The sequence below is a fragment of the Mandrillus leucophaeus genome, unplaced genomic scaffold (assembly GCF_000951045.1).
Source record: "Mandrillus leucophaeus isolate KB7577 unplaced genomic scaffold, Mleu.le_1.0 Scaffold474, whole genome shotgun sequence".
NCBI lineage: Eukaryota > Metazoa > Chordata > Mammalia > Primates > Cercopithecidae > Mandrillus > Mandrillus leucophaeus.
In genome coordinates this window covers 1,165,388-1,189,108 of record NW_012105076.1, presented here as the reverse complement: position 1 = coordinate 1,189,108, position 23,721 = coordinate 1,165,388, and the positions used below count along the sequence as shown (strand labels likewise).

General features: G+C 41.8%; 1 protein-coding gene across 5 annotated transcripts in view; it reads right to left on the bottom strand.

Moving 5' to 3' along the window:
- CCNY (cyclin Y) overlaps window positions 1-23,721 on the bottom strand; it is a 326,866-nt gene that overhangs the window by 27,302 nt on the left and 275,843 nt on the right. For 4 of the 5 annotated variants that reach the window (XM_011995142.1, XM_011995141.1, XM_011995139.1 and 1 more), the window contains 3 exons: window positions 17,456-17,491; window positions 13,427-13,484; window positions 13,215-13,334 (listed from right to left, as the gene is read on the bottom strand). In XM_011995142.1, coding sequence (XP_011850532.1) covers window positions 13,215-13,334; window positions 13,427-13,484; window positions 17,456-17,491 — 214 coding nt within the window. The remainder of the gene's footprint in view (window positions 1-13,214; window positions 13,335-13,426; window positions 13,485-17,455; window positions 17,492-23,721) is intronic. The other variant, XM_011995143.1, reaches the window with a different exon arrangement.

Here is a 23,721-nt window from a genome sequence, read left to right as displayed (position 1 = left end):
AGAGGCAGTAATACACACAAAGCAGTGGTCTCTTGCCTGCTTCCAGAACACCTCCTGAAGGACCTGCCTGAGGCTGTTTCACTGTTAACTTCTTTGTTTTAAAATAAGTAGAAGGGGTACACTCTAAAGTAACAATAAAAAGTATAGTATAGTAAACACATAAAACAGTAACAGAGTCGATTATTATCAAGTATTATATGTACTGTGCACATGCTAGACTTTTACATGTCTGACAGCACAGGTTTGCTTACATCAGCATCACCACAAACACCTGAAGCCTAGGATGCACTAGGATGTTATGATGTCACTAGGCGATAGGAATTTCTGAGCTCCACTATAATCTTCTGGACAAATGTCATATATGTGGTCCACCGTTGACTGAAACACCATTATGTGGCACATGACCATATTGTTACAACTCACTGCTGGGGGATCAAGTGTGCCCTGTATCACTCCACTGGGAGAGGACTATTTTTCCTCCAGACTTTGCCCCACAGGCCCTCCCCTTTTTGCTGATTTTGCATTATACCCGGACATTGTAATAAGTCATAGCTGCAGAACTATATGCTGGGTCCTGTGAGTCCTGCCAGTAAATGATCAAACCTGGGGTGGTCTTAGGGACTCCCAACACACACAGTATTTTACAAATGCCAGGCTGCACCCGATTAGTGGGTTTTTAAGCAAATATACCAGATTATGAACAGCATTCTTTACTGAAATTTTTAAAAAATGAAACAGATGGAAAAGAGTAGATCTAGCAAGTTGAGGTATCTGTTTATGAAATCTTGGGCAGTAGTGTGCACTAAGATGAACATAATTTGCATTGCACTTGCCTTTAACTTTACTGAATTTGCATAAGCATGGCAACTCTTAGACTCCCTGTCACTAAGTTTACATAACTAGTGACTTGACCACCACTTATTATTTGCTAGCAACTGGAGGAACAACTGAATAAGATGTCTGGACTCATCACTGAATAGATGCCACCTGAATAACAGCTTTTGAATTCCTCAGAATCTATTAAAAGTGACCCATAAAGGAAGTCTTTCAGGGTCAGACTCAACTGATTCCACAGTCACTTCACCATCAGAGCACCAGATTCTGAGAAGGGATTTAGAGGCTGCAGTTCAGGGGCTGAATGGCAGGCATCGGACAGCCGTGCAGCAGTGGCTGGGCCCTGCCAAGAACTCCTCAGGCTGAGACCCAACCCCACTTGGCATGATCAGTCATCCTGACAGGCTGATATAACAAGCACTCTTCTTAGAATGCATCACCTAGGGAGGTGGAGCACAACCACCTGCTTAAGTGTGGGTTGTACAGAGTGACCTCATTCCAAGGATACACAGTACAGAAAGTGGAGAAAAAGAGTGACTACAAAGCACAGAAACCTGACGAACACAACCTCAGCCAGGGATCAAGGTTATCATCAATAGTCATAAGTCATGTTGACCTTATATACCTTTGATGTGATGTGATAAAAATGATGCTTTACCTTTGTTATCTTCCTCCAAAAAAACATATAATCCCAGTCTAATCATGAGAAAAACATCACACAAATCCCAAGTTAGGAACATTCTACAAAAAAAACTAGCTAGCACTCCTCAAAACTGTCAAGATCGTCAAAAACAAGGAAAGCCTGAGAAACTGTCACAGCCAAGAGGAGACTAGGGAGACACGACAACTAGATACAGTATGGTGTCCTGGATGGGATCCTAAAGAAGAAAAGGGATGCTGGGTAAAAACTAAGTAAACTGGAGTAAAAATGAACTTCAGTTAATAATAATAATATATGGGCAAGTATGGTGGCTCACACCTGTAATCCTAGCACTCAGGGAGGCCGAAGAGGAAGAGTCACTTGAAGACAGGAGTTCAAAGCCGGCCTGGGCAACGCAGCAAGGCCCAATCTCTACAAAATATTTTTAAAAGTTACGCGAGTATGAAGGTGCACGGCTGTAGTTCCAGCTACTCAGGAGGCTGCAGGGACAGGATCACTTGAGCACAGGAGTTTGAGGCTGCAGAGAGCCATGAATGGTGCCAATGCACTCTAGACAGGGCAACAGAATGAGATCCATCTCAAAAATAATAGAATAATACTATATCAGTATCAGTTCATTAAGTGTAACAAATAGATCACACTAAGATACTAAATTGTGTACATTATATCATACAATTTTATAATATAGATGTTAAAAACAAACTGGATGTGGGGTTTACAGGAACTCTGTTTTCTTCACAATTTTTATGTAAATCTAAAACTAATCTAAAACAAAAGTTTATTTAAAAAAATATATCTATGGAAATGAAAGTATAACCCAGCAAAACTTTTGCAATGCAACTAAAGCTTAGAAATTCATAACTGTAGATGTCTGTATTAAAAAAAAAAACTCACATCAATAACCTAACTTTCCATATTAAGCAACTAGAAGAAGAGCAAACTGAAACTAAAGTAGAAGGAAGTAATCGAGATTGAAGTGGAAAGAAATGAAATAGAAATATTAAAACAAGAGAGAAAATCAATAAAACTGAAAGTTGATTCCTTGGAAAAAACAACAAAATTGAAAAACCTGAAGGCAGACCAACCAAGAAAAAGAAAGATGGCTCAAATGAGTAAAATCAGAAGCAAAACAGAGGACATTATAGACTTTACAGAAATAAAAAGAATTACGAAAGAATACTGTGGAACAACTGCATGACAACAAATTGGGTAATGCTGATGAAATGGACAAATTCCTAGAAAAACAAACTACTGCAATTGACTCAAGAAGAGATAACCTGAATAGACCTATAAGAAATAAGCAAGGAGACGGATTAGTAATGTAGAAACTTCCAAAAGAGAAAAACCCTGACCAACATGGCTTCAGTGGTGAATTCTACCAAACATTCAAAAAAGAATACCAACCCTTGACAAACTCTTCAAAAAAAAAAAAAAGAAAGAATATTTCTCAATTCGTTCTATGAGGCTAGTATTACCCTGATACCAAAACCAAAGCTATCACAAGAAAACTATAGACCAAATTCCTTACAAATATGGATGTAATTATCAACAAAAGACTAGCAAACTGAGTTCAGCAACATATAAAAAGAATTATATACTGTGACTAACTGGGAATTATCCCAGGAATGCAGGGTTAACATATTAATAGAACAAAAGATAAAAACTACACAATCAATCACGATAGATGCAGAAAAAGCATTTAACAGAATCTAATACCCTTTCAAAATAAAAACACTACACAAATTAGGAATATAAGAAAACTTCCTCAATCTGATAAAGGACATCTACAAAAAACTCACAGCACACAGCACATTTAATGGAGAAGAATGGAAAGCTTCATACCTAATATCAATGACAAGACAAGGATGTGCACTCATGATACTTCTATTCAACACTGTACTAGAGGTACTAACTGTGGCAACTAGGCAAGAAAACGAAATAAAAGGCATTCCATAATGAAAAGGAAGAAGTAAAACGATCTCTATTTGCAGGTGATCTTCCCATGTAACATTCTAAAGAATCTACTAAAAAAATTATTAGAATAAATGAATTCAGCAACGTGGCAGCATACAAGATCAATCTACAAAAATAAATTGTATTTCTATAGTCTAGCAATAAACCACCAAAAATGAAATTAAGAAAACAATTCAGTTTATAACAGCATGAAAAAGAGTTAAATACCTATGAATTTTTTTTTGTTTGTTTTGTTTTGTTTTTGAGATGGAGTCTCACTCTGTCACCAGGCTGGAGTGCAGTGGCACAATCTCAGCTCACTGAAATCTCTGCCACTGCAACTTCCGCCTCCTGGGTTCAAGCGATTCTCCTGCCTCAGCCTCCTGAGTAGCCGGGACTACAGGTGCGTGTCACCACACCCAGCTAATTTTTGTGTTTTTAGTAGAGATGGGGTTTCACCATGTTGGCCAGGATGGTCTCGATCTCTTGACCTCGTGACCCGCCCTCCTTGGCCTCCCAAACTGCTGGGATTACAGGTGTGAGCCACCGCGCCCAGCCTCAGGAATAAATTTAACAAAAGAAATATAAGATTTGTATACTGAAAACTATAGAAAAATGTTGACAAAATGAAAGAAAATCTAAATAAATAGAAAGATATTCCATGTTAGAAGATATCTGAATGCTTAATACTGCTAAGACCACAATACTTCCCAAACTGATCTACAATGTATCAATGCAATTCCTACTAAAATCCCAAAATTTTGGGGTGGTGGGTGCTGACAGAAATCGACAAGCTAATTCTAATGTTCATTGGGAAATGCAAGGATCACAGATGGCATGGCCAAAACAACATTGAGAGAGAAAAACAAAGCTGGAAACTCATACTTTCTGATTTCAACTTCAAATCTATGGTAATCAAGACAGTGTAGTACTGATATAAGGATATACATAAAGATCAATGGAACAAAACTGAAAACCCAGAAATAAACTTTCATGTTTATGGTCAAGTGATTTGTGACAAGGGTGACAAGACAGTTCAGTGGGGAAAGGATAAAGGCACTGGGACAACTGGATATCCAAATGCACAAGAATGAATGTGGACCCCAACTCACAAAAATTAGCTCAAAATGAATGATGGACCTAAATATAAGAGCTAAATTTATAAAACTCCTAAAGGAAGATACAGGGGTAAATCATCATGATCATGGGTTATGCAATGATTCTTAAGATAAGCACAAGTGACAAAAGAAATACATTGGGCTTCATGAAAATAAAAACCTAAGTTCCAAAATATACCATCACAAAAAAGAAATGACAAAACAGATGAGAAAATGTGTGTGAATCATATACCTGACAAAGGACTTGAATCCAGAACATATAAAGAACTCCTGCAACTCAACAACCAAAAGACAAACCCATTTTTAAATGGGCAAAGAATGTAAACAGATACTTCTCCAAAGAAAACATACAAGTGGTCAATAAACACATGCAAAGATGCTCAACCGTCATTAATCCTCAGGGAAATGCAAATAAAAACAATGAGCTAACCCTTCAAACCCACTAGAATGGCTAACATGAAAAAGACAGACACTAACAAGCATTGACAAGGATGTGATGTGGAGAAACTGAAAATCTCATTATGTTGGAAATAATGAGGAAAGGAAATCTGAAACTGTGCAGTCACTTTGAAAAACAGTCAGTCTGCTGTTCCTCACACCAGAGTTACCATATGACCCAGCAATTCTACTTCTAGATATATACCAGGAGAAATGAAGACATATGCCCACATATAAACTGTATCAGTTCATTTTCATGCTGCTGATAAAGACATACCTGAGACTGGGCAATCTACAAAAGAAAGAAGGTTTAATTGAACTTATGGTTCCACATGGCCAGGGAAGCCTCACAATCATGGTGGAAGGCAAGGAGGAGCAAGTCACGTCTTACACGGATGGCAGCAGGCAAAGAGAGAATGACAGCCAAGCGAAAGGGGCTTCCCCTTATCAAACCATCAGATCTCATAAGGCTTATTCACTACCACGAGAACAGTATGGGGGAAACCGGTGCCATGATTCAATTATCTCCCACCAGGTCTCTCCCACAACAACGGGAATTATGGGAGACACAATTCAAGACGAGATCTTGGTGGGGACACAGCCAAACTATATCATTCTACCCCTTGCCCCTTCCAAATCTCACGTCCTCACATTTCAAAACCAATCATGCCTTCCTAACAGTCCCTCATTTCAGCATTAACTCAAAAATCCACAGTCCAAAGTCTCATCTGAGACAAGGCAAGTCCCTTCCACCTATGAGCCTGAAAAATCAAAAGCAAGCTAGTTACTTACTAGATACAATGGGGGTACAGGTAATGGGTAAATACAGCCATTCCAAAGGGGAGAAATTGGCCAAAACAAAGAAGTTACAGGGCCCAAGCAAGCCCGAAATCCAGCAGGGCAGTCAAATTTTAAAGCTCTAAAATGATCTCCTTTGACTCCAGGTCACGCTGATCCAAAAGGTGGGTTCCCATGGTCTTGGGCAGCTCCACCCCTGTGGTTTTGCAAGGAATAGCTCCCGTCCTGGCTGCTTTCACAGGCTGGTGTTGAGTGTCTGCAACTTTTCCAGGTTCATGGTACAAGCTGCTGGTGGATCTACCATTCTGGGGTAGCTCTTCTCATAGCTCCACTAGGCAGTGCCCCAGCAGGGACTCTGTGTGAGGGCTCTGACCCGATATTTCCCTTCCACATAGTCCTAGCAGAGGTTCTCCACGAAGGCCCTGCCCCTGAAGCAAACTTTTGCCTGGGCATCCAGGCATTTCCATACATCTGAAATCTAGGCAAACCTCAATTCTTGACTTCTGGACACCCACAGGCTCAATGCCACACAGAAGCTGCCAAGGCTTGGGCTTCCACCCTCTGAAGCAACAGCCTGAGCTGTGCCTTGGCCCCTTTTAGTTATGACTGGAGTGGCTGGGACACAGGGCAGCAAGTGCCTAGACTGCACACAGCACAGGAACCCTGGGCCTAGTCTATGAAACCATTTTCTCCAAGACCTCCAGGCCTGTGATGGAAGGGGTTGCCCTAAAGACCTCTAACATGCCCTGGAGACATTTTCCCCATTGTCTTGGGGATTACATTCTCTCCAGCAAATTTCTGCAGTCCGCATGAATTTCTCCTCAGATAATGGGTGTTTCTTCTCTATCAGACTGTCAGGCTGCAAATTTTGTGAACTTTTATGCTCTGCTTCCCTTATAAAACTGCATGCCTTTAACAGCACCCAAGTCACCTCTTGAATGCTTTGCTGCTTAGAAATTTCTTCCACCAGATACCCTAAATCATCTCTCTCAAGTTCAAAGTTCCACAAATCTCTATTGCAGGGGCAAAATGCCACCAGTTTCTTCGATAAAACATAACAAGAGTCACCTTTGCTCCAGTTCCCCAGTTCCTCATCTCCATCTGAGGCCACCTTAGCCTGAACCTTATTTTCCATATCGCTATCACTACTTTGGGCAAAGCCATTCAACAAGTCTCTAGGAACTTCCAAATTTTCCCACATTTTCCTGTGTTCTTCTGAGCCTTTCAAACTGTTCCAATCTCTGCCTGTTACCCAGTTCTAAAGTCACGTACATATTTTTGGGTATCTTCAGCAGCGCCCCACTCTACTGGTACCAATTTACTGTATCAGTCCGTTTTCACACTGATGATAAAGACATAACCGAGACTGGAAAAAAAAGAGGTTTAATTGGACTTAATTCCACAGAGCTGGGGAGGCCTCAGAATCGTGGCGGAGGGTGAAAGGCACTTCTCACATAGTGCCAGCAAGAGAAAAGAAGAAGAAGGCAAAAACAGAAACCCCTGATAAATCCATCAGATCTCGAAGACTTATTCATTACCACGAGAACAGTATGGGGGAAACTGCTGCCATGTTTCAGTTATCTCCCACCAGGTCCCTCCCACAATAATGGGAGTTATGGGACATACAATTCAAGATGAGATTTGGGTGGCAACACAGCCAAACTACATCACAAACTTATACAAATCTTACCACAAACTTAGGTTCACAGCAGCAGTATTCATAATAGCCAGAAAGTAGAAACAAATTAAATGTCTACCAACTGATGAATGACTAAACAAAATGAAGTACAGCCACCCTCAGCATCTGTGAAAGGTTGGTTCCAGGGCCCCCTGCGGATATTAAAATCTGAGGATGCTCAAGTCCCTGAAATAAAATGGCATAGTCATTTTCGTATAACCTGTGCATATCATCTCATATATCTCTACATGACTTATAATACCTAATAAAATGTAAATGCTAGGTAAATCGTTGTTATACTGTTTTGTTTAGGGAATAATGACAAGAAGAAAAAGTCTGTACATGTTCAGCACAGATACAACCATCACAGGCCTAATCACATTTTCAATTTGCAGTTGGTTGAACCTTTAGGTGCAAAACCCTTATACAAGGAGGGCCAACACTCACTCTCTCATATACATATACATATACACATAGAGAGAGTGCCGAAAGGCTGTGCGTTGTGACCAACTCAGCATTCCACTGGAGGCTATATGATCATATAGCAAACTGTTCACCATGAATGCAGGATGTGGGCAAACTCACAACTGTGCCTGCCACCAGAAGGTTTGCTGAAGGCAGTAACTCCCTGGCGCCATGCTCCCTGAGGTAATCTACTGGAACGTCTGGAGACTACTGTTCAGAGAACGCAGCTGTGCAGGCCTGCACTAAGTCAAGCAGCTGACTGACAAACACCCCCTTCTCCCTATCTCCTTTACTCAATAAATACTATAAATATTGTACTACAAACACTATATTCAATAAAGGGCTATAGAAACTCACGGTCCTTGTTCACTAAAAGCAAGGAGGCCCCTGACCCCTTCTTCCAAATACATTCTTTTGTCTTTGTCTTATTCTTGCGTTCATCCTCCTTTGTTCACTCCAACAGGGATTGGGGCTGTGGCATATATATGTCTCATATATAGTCATATATATAGTCATATATATGTCTCATATAGTCATATGTCATATATATGTCTCAGTCATATATATGTCTCATATATATATATCTCTCTCTCCATTCAATGGAATATTATTTGCAATAAAAAAGGACATACTATACATGCTACAATGTGGATGAATCCCGAAAACATATGCTAAGTAAAAGAAGCCAGTCATGAACTATCATATGAGATACTATTTACATGAAATGTTCAGAATAGGCAAATGAGACAGAAATTTGATTAGTGGTTTCCTGGGCCTGGGTGGAGGCTAAGAATGCGAAGTAAATGCCAAAGGGTAAGGGGTTTCTCTATGGGGTGAAGGGAATATTCTGAAATTATGTTGGAGTGATGGTTGTACAATGTATTAAAACCCACTGAAATGCTCACTTTAAACGGCTGAATTGTAATGGTGTATAAAATATAGACATATTTTATAGACAATAAAGATATTAAAAAATAGGGAATAAAGAAAGGGACCGCATCCCCTCTTGTCTGGTCAGCTGTCACTTTGCCACCTCCGTCTCTTCTTGGTCCCCCTTCCCTTATGCCTGAATCCCCCCATCAATCACCAACTTCCTCTTTCTCCCTCTCCCATTGCTGTGGTTCTGCAGACAGAACTAACCTCACATGGAATGCTCAATCAAGGTTCAGCTGAATGATGTGCCCGAAACTGAGGAGTTTGCCTCTGTCCCTTCAGAAAGCTTAAGCAGGGCGGGGTGTGGTGGCACATGCCTGTAATCCCAAAATTTTGGGAGGCTGAGATGGGCAGATCACTTGAGGTCAGGAGTGACCAGTCTGGCCAACACGGTAAAACCCCCATCTCTACTAAAAATCCAAAAAACTTAGCAGAGCATGCTGGCGCAAGCCTGCAATCCCAGCTACTCAGAAGGCTGAGGCAGGAGAATCGTTTGAACCCAGGAGGTGGAGGGTGCAGTGAGCTGAGATTGTGCTACTGTACTCCAGCCTGACCAACAAAGTGAGACTCCATCTCCAAAAAAAAAAAAAAAGCTTAAGCAATGAAATGACAGAATATGTATCAAATGTTCTAAAGCTACTGGGGCACGGGAAGATAATGAATAGGTATTAAATGCTCCTTATGTTTCAGGCACATCATTACCATGTACTTCAGCCAGTAGGCAGTTATTACTGTGCTCACTACATGTTCAACAGATACTTACTGAGCATTTATTATAAGCTGGGCTGCGTTCCAGATGTTGGTCATACTGTAGTGAACCAAATGGACAAAAAGACAAAACATTTCTTACTCATGGGGCTTACTGACAAAACAATAAAATTAATGACTTCAACCTAAAGCATGCTGACAGGTGATAAGCACGTGGAGAAAAAGCAGGAAGTGACGAGCAGCGAGTGCGGTGCAGGAGGGAGGCTGCAACTTCAGATATGGTAGCCAGGCAACAGCTTCCTGATGTGCCCTTTGAGCAAAGATGAGGAGGAGGAGGGCAAGATGCATCTCAAGCATGCCTGGGTCAGAGGGGGCTGGGTGCCAAGGGGGCTGGGTGCAGAAGTCCCGAGGCAGGTGTGTGTCTGGAACTTTCAGGGAACAAAGTGGCTGCAGCATGACACTGAGGAGAGTGGAGGCAGCTGGACAGAGATGAAAGGGAGGCTTAATCTTGCTAAGCCCCGTCAGTCACGTAAGGGCTTTGTGTTTTCCTCTGAGGAAGATGGGAACCACTACAGGTTCTGAACAGAGTAGAGGGCAAAGTGAGAAAAAAGAGCAGGACCAAGCTCCTTCAGCTCTGGGTCATGACTGATTTTTCTACAGATGAACATCTGACCCCAAAGGAACTGGGGCCTCCACAATTGAAAGAGGAGACTGATTTAGAGGGTGTGTGGCCTTAAACGGAGAGGTGATGAAGCTAGGGTGGGAAAAGCTATTCATACTGTCCTGTCACATCCCATCGGAAGCAAGAAAGCCGACCTGCACATTAAGACCCCAGAGTCACAGCAGCGCGCAAAGGTGAGAGAAGCAGCCAGAAGGAAGAGAAACCTGCAGTGGGCCTCATTCTACAGACTGATGTCCTTCCAGACCTACAGGACAAGGGATATGTGGGACCTGCCTGGACCTTACAATATGTCCTTCTGCCTTGGTCTCTGGCTTTCTCATCCTTCCAACAGAAGATCCCAGTTCAGACAGGCGGTGAGCTTTTCATGTTGTCAAGGTACCACCTGCGACTAAAGTGGGTGCTACGCATGGTTCTCAGATCAGCCAGCTTGGGTGACTCCTAAGGGAAGGGCAGGGCCTCGTGGATGGGCAGCTGGATGCCAAGGCCGTTCTGCCTACCTCACCACAGCTCTGGCTTCCCCTAGCTGCTGCAGGAACACCACAAAGGCCTCTACATAATTCAGCAAGGTGCAAATCAATTACCTCACTCCCTTTCGAATTTCCTCATGTGGCAGTATCCATAGGAGAGCTTTCAGCATATTCTACAAGGCTAAAAAATACACTTAGTGATCCTAAGTTATTGTTGTGAAATATTTGCTTTGGGTGAAGTAGGTCTGGGTGTCTGAAGGGCCTGTAGGCTCTCTGTCCACAGCAGGCTGCAGTCCTACTCCGTGTGGGAAGCAGGCCCAGGACTAACTGCTCTTCCTCCCCCATCGCCTCCTGAGCAGCATGCCAAGATGCCAAACACATGCCCAGTGAAAATAAGGGGTTAATGAATGCATCTCTGTCAACTCTAGGCCAGACTTGTCCTGAAAGACTATTTCTAACTCTAGGGAACACGAGGAGGGAAGAACAATTCTACAAGAGTCTTGCTCAAGGCACACATCTCTATGCCCTCTGCCCATAAGCATGCAGCTGGGCTGAGCCTCGGCAGACAGCAGTGACTAGGGGATAGGCTGCAGGGCTGCACCCACCACGAAGGCCTCCAAGGCTGCTCCTCTCCAGCTGCAACCAACAAGACCCCCATGCAAACTGGCATCCTGGCCAACACCAGTCTATTTCATAGGACAAATGAAGATTTCAATAGTTATAATTATTCACAAGAAAAGTGCCAGTCCTACACTACTCCAAAGAAATGAACTCATCAGCCGCGTCATCTTTGGTGAGTGATGCAGAGGGCAGCAAGGGATGCCTGTTAGATGTTCTCTCAAGGCAGACACTGGGTGAGCTGCGGGGTTTAAATGCTGGCCCTGTCCTCCACAGGACATGAACATCCTTCAAGCTAAATAATAACTCCGACCAGGAGGGCACTATCATTCACAACCAGGCCATATTTTTCTCAGGAATTAAAGGTAGAAAAAATCCCCACCCCGTTCCATCTACAGCAACTTCAAAATAAATCCTTCCTCATGGCATGTAGTCCAGTACTAATTTCATCTATGGTTTCATCTGAGCTTTTCTTACTCTTCTTTTCCCATCACTCAATTTCCCTACATAAAAATCTCAACCCTGTTGCCCTGTTGTGTGTTTTGGTTAGAACTTGAAATCCCTTTGAGGAACAAAGCTGGGCAATACGTACATTTCTCAATTATGACATAGGAACCTGCAATCATTCCTAATCATCTAATGATTATTTGATTTTTCTATTATCCTTCAGGCTGCGAGTTCAATGAGAAGGAATGAACAAATGGATGAACAGATGAATGAATGAGCAAACAAGCCAACAGGGTTTCTGTTCAGTTAGCCTCAGAGCACACAGTTCTTCATGTGGTGGAGACACAAAGAGTCCTTCAGTCGCCTGTAAAGCTTCTACGAGACAATTGTCTCTTCTCAGAAACTACAGGAAATGGTATTCTGATCTCCAGGATAGCTCATGCACAGGTAAAGCTAATTTCTCATCTAAGTTACACACAATGTAAAAGGTCAGTGACAAAAAGGGTTCCATTGTTAAATCTATTTCCCAAGTGAGATTTGACCTAAATAGTGCATAACATTTTAAGAATCCAAGAATACTTTTTCTTTTGAGACAGGGTCTCACTCTGCCCCTCAGGCTGGAGTGCAGTGGCATGATCACGGCTCACTGCAGCCTGACCTCCTGGGCTTAAGTGATTCTTTCACCTCAGCCTCCCAAGTAGCTGGGACCACAGGCACGTGCCACCATGCCCAGCTGACTTTTAAGTTTTGTAGAGTTGGGGTTTCACTATGTTGTCCAGACTCATCTCAAACTCCTGGGCTCAAGCGATCCTCCCGCCCTGGCCTCCCAAAGTGCTGAAATTACTGATGTGAGCCATGGAGCCCAGCCATAAAAATAAATTTTTATTTTTTCTTGAGTCTTAAAATACACATTACCTCCATACTGTCTCTGAATATCCTGCAGACATATTTACTCAAAAGTCACAGAACAGAAGCTAAGAATATACACACCCCTTCCTAGACAAGTGTTCATGTAAAATGAATGTATTCATCATATCTTACTAATATTATTACAATTTTTGTAGGGAATCAACACCAGGAAACCTAGATGTTTATAGGGAGTACCTTGGCCATTTGATCACTCCCTTAGTCCTACTGTTTTACTTACCTGCATTTTTAATTTCAGCATTTATTGGATTTGAACGTGATTTCACAAAAGACTTTAGGTGGGCGCTATGGAACAATCTTCACACCCTCTTCTGGGATATCTATCCTCTATTCTCCCAGGAGAATGACAACACTGAAGCTTATGCCACAGTGTCCACAGGGTAACCTGGAGAGGATTCCCCGCTCAAACCCCACTCCTCTGAGTGACAGGAATGGGCCCTGAACCACTCCGGCTGGGGATGGGTGTGGCCATCCTGAGGGCACTCACCAGGGTGACGATGGCACATTCAGCCGTCAGCTGAGCAGCACTGAACAGTGTCCGAACGAACCGGTAAATCTGCTTCTGCTCTGGGTTGTGTTTGTCATAATCTGGTGGCACTTCGGATTTCTGGGGAAGAAAATATTTTCAGATGACTGCTCTCCCGATCAGAGCAAAAAAGAATCAAATCATCTCATGAAATACAAGCAGGAGGAGATTACCGAAAGAGGGTGAAGGTTTTCATCAAAAATATCTAAGAGCATCCTTCCATCTGGGTCCCTGGTAGGGAAAATAATAGAAAATGAAACTTACTTTCTGCAAGAATGTCATTCAAATAAAACAAAAATACATTTTAATTCAACGACTTTTTTTTTTTTTTTTTTTTTTGATATGGAGTCTCACTCTGTGGTCCAGGCTGGAGTGCAGCAGTGCCACCTCAGCTCACTGAAACCTCCACCTCCTGGGTTCAAGCGATTCTCCTGCCTCAGTTTTCCAAGTAGCTAGGATTACAGGTGCCTGCCACCATGCCCGGCTAATTTTTTTTTTTGTATTTTTAGTAGAGACAAGGTTTCACCATGTTGGCCAGGCTGGTCTCGAACTCCTGACCTCAAGAGACCTACCTGCTTTGGCCTCCCAAAGTTCTGGGATTACAGGTGTGAGCCACTGTACCCAGTCAATTCGACTATTTCAGGAAACACAAGTCAGTGCTAAATGGTTATTCATGAATAATGATTTTTCTTGGGTGCAATACTTAATCACTTTTGATTAAAATAGCCCAAAGAAATAAACGTTATAAACCACACTTAGCTAAATTAAGTAAAAATTTAATTTTAATGCTCTGAGTTTTCAAATGAACCAAATCTAGGCAAATGACTTAAATTTGACATCTTATTTCCAAGCAAAGGTTGATGGATCTGCTTAAGCCATTACCATATTGTGGGTGATAGGAAAGAAGTGCCAGGGTAAGAATGAATACTCAATGTATCCTAGAGATCAGTCTTATTATTCACAACATGCAACATCATTACTTCATTAAGTTTCACAATTTTACACTGAAAAACAAGAGGTGACAGATAAAAAGTCTTTAGTCAATAACCTGTAAGTGAATAGTTGGCTATTAACAGGCTGGTACATGCACAGAACCACTTAAAGAGGTAGCTTTCACTGTGAACACAGTGCCATGGGCCGCTGGGCTTTGTGGGGACCCTCTGTACTGCACCAGTGACAGCTCTGCTTTCATCTGTTATATGAAATTTAAGTTTTGCCTAAAAAATTTTCTGTAAACAACAAACTTGGAAACGACAACTTTTGGCTAACTGCATGTAATTTCCATAGTCTGTGCTTCAGTGTCAGGCTTCAGAACTTCAGAAGGCTACAGACCTGTCCCTAACATACACTCATCATTGCAAACATTACAATATCTGCTTTAGAAATTTAACATCTGTGTAAAAATAAAAGAGAAAGAGCTTAACAAAACAGCTCAATTTTCATTCCTACATTTGCACAACAGCAATTATTATTACTATTTTTTGAGACAGAGTCTCGCTCTGTCACCAGGCTGGAGTGCAGTGGCGCAATCTCAGCTCACTGCAATCTCCACCTCCCAGGTTCAAGCGATTCTCCTACCTCAGCCTCCTTGTAGAGGCTGCCTCAATATCCCCTGTAGCTGGGATTATGAGTGCATGCCACCACGCCCAGCCGATTTTTGTACTTTTAGTAGAGACGGAGTTTCACGATGTTGGCCAGGATGGTCTCGATCTCCAGACCTTGTGATCCGCCTGCCTCGGCCTCCCAAAGTGCTGGCATTACAGCCACAAGCCACCGCGCTCGGTCACAGCAATTATTTTTAAAGCTCTGGGCATTCACACCTGTGCTCATTTACATTTGCCTGTATGAACACAGGCAGCAAAGACACAGATCAATCCAAACGAAAGAAAGGTTCAACCCAGCAGGGAGTCTGTGAGCAAAAAGCAGCTTCTGGGTGCATGTGGCTACACTCTGACACCAACCCTGGCTACAAAGAATCAGTGGATTCCCTCATCTTATTTACTGAGTTTTCAAATAAACCAAATCTTGAATCTCTATGAGGCATTCAAGATGCTACACAAGAGACAGAGCCTGGCCCAGGACCCCATTCCTCAGCAGTTGAGACCCATTCAATTTTGCTGAAGAACAAGAGCCCCTGAAAGCATCCAGTACTCTAGAGAAACATTCGCCTGAAGTAATTTTTAAAATGAGAACAGAGTCTAAAAATATAAATGAGAATTAAGAGCTCAAGGTAAGAAGACTCAGGAAAGGGAATTCTGGAGAATCCTCTGAGAAGCAGACTGTTTCCTTATTTGCACTAAAAGCTGTGTGTCCCAGCTGAACAGCACCACACCACCTTTATCAAGTTAACAGGTCCATCACCAGCACCAAAGGCCAGCCTAGCATGACAGCGAGGAGCAGGCGTGCACACGGGCATACCTCCTCATAGCTAGAGACGTGCAGGTGGCAATCTGTACATTAATCATGCTTGTTTACAATGCTCAATTTTTCAGTTAGACTTTCTCTACTTCCACTCACTCACTTTTGGTGCAATTTATCACCATTAATCTAGGAGAGCAATATGATTAGTGGTCTGAGTGCTAGATTGCATTCATTTCCCAGTTCCCCAATTTACTAGTTGTATCATCTTAGTCAAATTAATCTCTCCGTGCCTCTAATTTCTTTATCTGTAAAATGAAGATACCAGCATCACCTTAAGGAGTTGTTATTAAAGCATGTAAAGAACTGACCAGAGGAGTCAGAGTAGGTGCTTCACAAAGCCAACTCTTACTATTATCAGCTCTGGCTACATTCACTTCAGGATCCATCATAGTCTAAGTACTAAGAAATAGAGATTCTAATGCAAAATTGTCTTGAAAGTACAACTGAGCTTCATCAATGGAATTCCACTGTTTCTTAAGCTTTACAGATTTAAAAAGTTTGAACTAGTATAGAAATAGGCAACAAAATCTACACTTTCATTGATAACATTACTCTAATTCAAGATTTAGGGTTCTGAAGTTGTACTGTTTTGTAAGTTCTTAAATCCAAAATTCTCAAGCACCATAAAGAACCATGAATCACAATTACAGTATGGAAACAGATGATCACAGAGAATTCCTTTCTAGGTGTCTCCTTCTGGATATTCGTGTTTTCTCCAATACTGTTCATTAGAAGCTGTCATCCAACCTCCCTTGCACTGACTAACCACACTTTGTAAACAGATACAAGGTGTGGGGCTCCCACTGGCTGAGCTCTGCACTTAGCCTGTGGTGGCTCTGCTTGTTCCCAAACTAGTTCACACCAGCTGCACCCAGCAGACTCATGTAACATACATGATTGTCACATTATGCATGAAATATGACTACCATGAGTGGCTATGTCCTCATGAAAACTAAGGAGGATGCTTTGGAAACATCCGATAAAAGGAAATTGCTAAAAATAAATTTGCTGTAGATTAGGTGTGGTCAAAACTGGAAAGATTTTATACTCATCTGTTATGCAAATGTCCTCAAGCTTTCTCACTACTGACAAAAAAAAAAAAAAACTTGGAAAGGATGAATTAATTATAGCTGTGGCTTATGAAAGAAATAAATTTTGGCTCTCCAATCAATGTCCTGTGCTTGAAGCAAATGTTTTGAAGCTGCATTTTTTAAAAATTGGCAAATGAATGTATTCTTACATGTTTTATGCTGAAATAAAATGTATAAGGTAGATTTTTTTTTTCACTCCCTGTTTTAACTGACTTTTAAAATTAACCAACTATTGCCAGATACACTTACATCAGAGAGGGCTTCTATATTAAAATAGTTTATGCCTGCTAAATTTACACCAAAATTGCCTCTAGTGAATTCAAACTATAAATTAAACATTTTTTCATGTTCAAGTTGCACCCAGTGAACTTTTAAAACGACATTTTACAAAAGACAGAATGTTTAAATAAATTTTACAGAAAATAAAGAAGAAAAAGGAAGCCAAACATCGTTGAGAAGCTTTGTCTGTTTTGCTGGTTTCAACCACACTCATTTGGTTTCCTCTGATTCGAAAGCAGTTCAGCACTTACCTGGGAAGTTTTAGTAAATTATACTACCTTTAGAAATTCTATGAAAATATGAGTTAAGAATGTATAATTCAAAAGTTTAGGCAACTAAAATATGAAAAAAATAGGAACAACGTAACAGAAGATAATGTATGATGTTTTTAGCACACGACCATCCACATACCTGTTTTTGATGTGATAATATATTGCAAGAGCGACACTGTGAAAATAAAATGCAGAGGTTCAGTGTCCATGAGCATATTCAAGACCTTACACATTACCTGGCCACAGTCTGAACATAAATATTTAAACAGAAGCCAAAGCCTAACAATCTTTCTGAACAGTCTCATTTTATTCACAATACTGATCAGGAAAATGTCCTCTTCTGAGTAAATCAATCTGGCACTCATTCCCAGGAATAATATTACATCTCTTCTAGAAACAAAAGAACTTCAAGTGATAGTTAGAAGCATAACTGCTCTTTCTATTCAGAAATTTTCAGCTTTCCTCACTTGTATTAAAAAAAAAAAAGCACTATGTAAAACATTGGTGGCATAAAGAAAACAGCTTTAGAAATCTCCAACTCATAACCTACTAGTTTAGAAAATTCATGGTTTCTTTATAACTACCAGAAAAATGTGAATGTCACCCAATAAGTTTGCTATTTTTCCCTTAATAACCTCTAGGCAATCTGCTCAAGTTATTCATTCACTTGCTAAAATGGTACCGTAACTTTTATTTGTAGCACTACTTAAAATTTTATTTTACATTTTAAAAGGTCTGAATTTAATGAACAACTACATTCCCTTTCTCTGAACTTCTTTTCTAAAATAATTTTTTTTCTGACTAGAAAATATATTCATTGTAGAAATTTTGGAGAACATATTTAGAAAATACAACTATTAGCTTAAGATATATAGCTTTCTATAAATTATGTGTGTAAGGAGACAGGTTTGCATCCTACTTTTAACTTTTTTCATGTTAACATTTTTTTATCATTAAAAACATGATTTTAAATGGCCGATTATATTCCTTCATATGGTTGTCGAAAACTTAACTATTCCCCACTATTGAACATTTAGGTTGTTTCTAATACTTTGCAATTATAATTAACACCATAATGAACATCCCAATATTTGTGCAATATACAACTATATTATTTCCATAAGGATACATCCTATAATTGGAATCACTTGACCTCAAGTCATTAACAATGGTAAGGCTCTCAACACATATTGCCAAACAACTTTGCAGAAAGTCTACACCAGTGGACTCCCCAGCAGCGTCTGTTTCGACTCGCACTCACTGACACTGACCTGAATCTTTTGACCAAGTGGTCTCCCAACTGGACAGGTGAAAAAAAAAAAAAAGTTTTCCTTTTTCTACCTGGGTTTCTTTAAACTCCTATCAAGTTGGCAGGGTTATTCATGTTCTGGACAATTTTTAAAAATTTCCTCTTTCAAAAACTGTCTAGATATTTCCACTATTTTTGTTTTATATTAAAATTTATCGAGGAGGTCAAAAATTATTTTTAAGTTTCTAAGAACATACGTAACTGTTTGCAGCAGACAGTGTTCTGATCCTCTCAGGGTACCGACTTGGCCCGAAGATTTCCGCTTACTCAGCCACACTGGCTTAGAGACATGAGCATGCACCTTGGATTCCAAAGCACCCAGATGTTCCCTGTGACTTAACATGACAGTAGCTAATCTCACTCTCTTATATTCTTCTAAACCTCTCTCTTTCCAGAGCTCTTCATTTAAATGACTTCGGCCTAGTGTTGAAAGTACTCATGAGCAAATAAGTGCTAATACATCCTTTTTCTTCTAACATCTTGAAAAGCATTGAAGCTGACGAAGAAACTGTAACTGGGGTAAAAGGGCTTCAGAATTTATAAAAAGTAATAAGGTTTTCAAAGTGTTTTCACATACGTTAATAGTCCTGTAAGAAAAAAATAGATGTTACTGATTCTATTTTATAAATGGGAAAAACTCAGGTTCAGACGGTAGCTGCCAGGATTTCTGGCTTGTATAAGGCTGTGTACCCTTCCGTTTTGACCATGTAGCCTCTGGGAAAGGGAGGAATTAGTTTTATTCATTTACTAGTCATGCTGTGATGACTGTTCTTCTAATCTAATGTTACATTTCAATGAAATGTTTCACATGATTAATGTCTTTGAGAAAGAAGATGTTCCTGCTTCCCCTGTGAGGGAGCATACAGCAGTAGAAATATCACTAGACTGAAGTCACATCAACCTGGGTTCTGAACCTGGCTCCTTCCTCTTTATTAGTGCTAATTCACCTCTCAGAGCTTTCATTTCCTCATTTATAAAATTAGAACAATACAACCCACATCGTGGAGTTGTAATTATGATTTTAAAAAAGTATATAAAAGCATGATCTTACATTAACTTTCAAAAGAAAAGTTACTATTATTGTTATTCCCCTAGTGTCTGGCTTCTGCCGAACAGGTGAGAACCTTCAGGGCCCCAAGATTACTATCTCCCAAGCTAAAGTCAAGATTGGATATTATCATGGCCTAAGACCTCCAGGAAAAGTAGAGCCACTCTGTAGGCCAATTTCCATTCAAGGTGATATCCCAGGAAGTGAGACCACCAGGCTGAGGGTTCAGGTACAGTACAGCTCCATGGACTAGTTTAGCAGTCACCTGGAAGGAAGTGACTGCCCAAAGAGGCTGTCAGCTGACAACTGAATCAGGCCCAGGCTTGCAGCTTCACCCTACACACAGTCTCTCTTGTCAAACCTAAGGCTGGAATCACCCCAAAAACGGATCTCTGCGCCACTGTGCCCCCTTTTAATTAGGCAGTACGATGGCCTGAGATAGTGGGTCAAGCGGAAATGAAGGTCCTTTCATATCTTAGTGGCTCTAGAACAGTCTGCAATATTTCAACTGTTTGCAGCTGTGTCTTTTGTCAAATATGGCTATTGGAAAAACCAGCCTCACCCGACTAGACCATGTCCAGGACTTTATGGTGTCCTCTGGTTCCTGGACTTTCTGTTCATTGACAACCTATCCTCTGGGAATTGCAGGTGTTTAAGAACCTTTTAGGTAGCCTTTTTTAAAGGACTCAAACCTGTGTAAGTCAGTGACATATTATCTATACGATGTTTTAGGCAATATGCAAGGCATTCACCCAAACAGCCAGGTCTCTGGTCATCAAGCCAAGGCAGTAGTGGGGCTCTGTGAGCACCCCTGGAGGAAAGCCTGAAGGGTTCACTTGGGGCCTCTCTGGTGAAAGCAAACATGTCCTAGGACTCTGGATCTAAGGGTATGCTCAAGAAAGATTTGTTGTAGGACAGTCTTTCATATTCCTAAACAGTTAGTCTTTTGGGGCTAACATTTGGGACCACAACATGTGTGGCCAGAGTTACCTTAGTTTTTGGTAATCAACCATCATCCTTCAGATGCTGTTACATTTTTGCATCAGCCACACACAGCTGTTATATGGGTTCTGTGTAGGATGCACAATCCTCACTCTCTTTCGTTTTTGAGTAGCTGCTGTTATCTTTCTGAGTCTTCCTGAGAGATGTGTATCTGTAGAATCTATCTTGGGTGGGGTCATATACTGGCTGTCATCTGGCCTCCCCGTGGAGTGTGGCTCTTATCACCCTTGCCCAGAGATGGAATTTGTCTGCGTTCCTCTAAAGGCAGCTCCCAGGAGACTGTCTCTCCCTAAAATGTGTTTTGGGACTGAGATGCAGACCCACAGTCTAATTTGTAACAGGAGGCGTGCTCATCTCACAAAGGCAGGTGGATAGATCTCTGGATCCATATCTATGAGTCAGGGGCCCAGAAACTGTGAGGATCAGCAGGCATGGAGTACGCTCAGCCCTGGAGCCACCAGAGTCAAAACTATGTTTCGAGGGAACCAATGAATGGCACCACACTGAGGAGAACTTCGCTTTCTTGTCAGTGTAGAGGCTGCAGTGCTCACCACCTTCTATCCTTGAGTTTTTTTCTAGAGGCAGTGTCCAGGGTTTAGGATTAACCCTAGTGGTGAACTGGTACTCTGGCTTTGGGGTTTTTAAAAGTCTAAGGAGAATTGTACTGGGTTGTCTATTTTGTTTTTGGACCTATCTTTAGAAGGTCTTGTCAAATTTGGCTCCTCGACACCCGTTTTGTTGGATCTCCCTTTTTTTCTGGTCTCTTTTCAGGTTCCCCTATTTTTGCAGCACTCCTCACCTTAGCTGTGCCAGTCATTGTTTCTACTTCCCCTCTTTCAGCCATGAAGCCCCATCCAAGGGACATACGGTGGGAAACAGTGTCCTTCCATCCAGGTGGAGCAGTCTTGAGGGGTTTACCATGCATGCTGGCAGTGAATGGGGTGCCAACCGGCCCCTGGAAAGCAGGGGCATAGACCGCCACCCTCAGTGTCAATCTGTGCAACAAAGCCTGTACCTTGTTTATAGGGTTCTATGGTGAAGGACCCCCAGGCATATCTCCTTCGCAGGGCCAGAATGATCCTGTCTCTCAGGGAACAGCCCAGGAGCCAAGTAGGTGCTGTCTGACGGAGGAGTGCTGTGACATTGCTAATCTTTTCTGCCTCACCTCCAGACAGAACCACCCATTGGTGTCTACCCTACCAGACAAGTGCCTAAGGCCTCCTTTAGTTTCTGCCCAGAGTGGCTAACCAGATCAATTAACCCTGGTGAGCCACAGAGTTAACCAGCTCTTACCACCCTTATCAAATCCAAGTTAACCAGGCCAGAGAGTGGTCAAGGCACTCTGATTTTCAGTTAGGACACAGAAAGAACTCAGGGGACCTGGGGGACCCTGAGTGCCCAGCTTCAGAGGCTTGGTCAGCTCTGCCAAGTCCTCAGAAAATGGTGCAGTTTCACCAAGGAAGGGCCGGAGCCCTAACAGAGAACAGAACATTTGGACTATAGGGTTTGCTCAGCGGCTTTTCCCACTTAGCTGGGGAGGAAGTAAATGCTATTTTCTTGCACAAGAAAACAAAATGGATTTGTGACTTCTGGCACTGCATTTGTCTTACTTCTTACCCAGAGCTAAATTAGCAACGTACATGGCAATCCTAAAACCTCTGAAGGGCAAGAAGGGGTGGGTTCTAGCAGCACAGAGGGGCTGAGCCATAGACAGGGCTGTGATGGGCATTAGCTCTTCCCTGGCCCTGGAGGCCAAGAACCCTGATGGTGTGGCCAAGTGCGCAAAGGGGCTCCCCAGCACCCTCCACTCTTTTCTTTGATCATCATCTTATGCTTGTCAGAGGATTTGGTGGAGAGGGTTTGGCTGCAGAGGCACAAAGTGTGGCTGACAAACTCTAAATTCATACCACAGCTGTTGGCATTTAGGGGAAAAATAGGAAAATCAAGTTCTCAAAATAAAAAATTATGTCTACAGAAAGAGTGAGCACTGAAAGAATACCTAACCTTTTTATAGCTTTTCTTTCACTGTTAGATTAGCACTCAACCCTCCACCCAATCCCCAACTAGAATCTGCAAATATGTTTATTTCTGGCAATCCCCACTTTACAGGTGGATTATCTTCCAAAAATCAGCTTATAAATCACTATTTACAACCTAGGGCATTCTTCTCACAGTTATAACCTTGTAACTGGATTTCAGGAAGCAACTCTGGCCCACAAATGCTCACTTATGCCCACAATGAAGTTGAATTACAATATTAATGACTGTGTTATCAGTTTTAATGTCTGCAGTAGGATGCAAGAGGACCTGGGGTTAACAGGAGGCAGAGAAAGCAAAAAAGAAAATAGGAGTTTTCTTTGGACAGGAGTAGGGCAAGATTTAGGCAAAATTTTAGAATGGGATGGCATGTGGATTTCACAACTTCCTATCTTTTTCACTCTTCTTCCTTCTGAGTATCCCTTTCCTCTCACATTGTCAACACCCCTAGCTAAAGAACTCAACTGGAACTGCTAACGTCTCTATGTTTTTGCCTCTTTACCTACAGGAAGTGTGAGATGCTGGTATTTCCAGGGAAGGATTCTGATGGCACTACTTCAGTTGGGTCCCACCCTGCCCAGCTCCCAGTGTGCATTTTAAAAAGAGGATACTTTCGGCTGGGCACCGTGGCTCATGCCTATAATCCCAGCACTTTGGGAGGCCAAGGTGGGTGGATTGCTTGAGCCCAGGAATTCAAGACCAGCCGAGGCAACACGGTGAAACAAATGTCTCTACAAAAAAACCAAAAATTAGCTGGGCGTGGTAGTGTGTGCTTGTAATCCCAGCTACTGGGGAGGCTAAGGCGGGAGGATCTCTTGAGCCTGGGAGGCGGAGTTACAGTGAGCTGAGATCATGCCACGGCACTCCAGCCTGGGGATAGAGATCCTGTCTCAGGAAAAAGAAAAAGGGAGAGGGAGAGGGAGAAAAGAAAGGAAAGAAAGGGAAGAAAGGGAGGAAAGGGAGGACAGGAAGGAAAGGAAGGAAGGAAGGAAGGAAGGAAGGAAGGAAG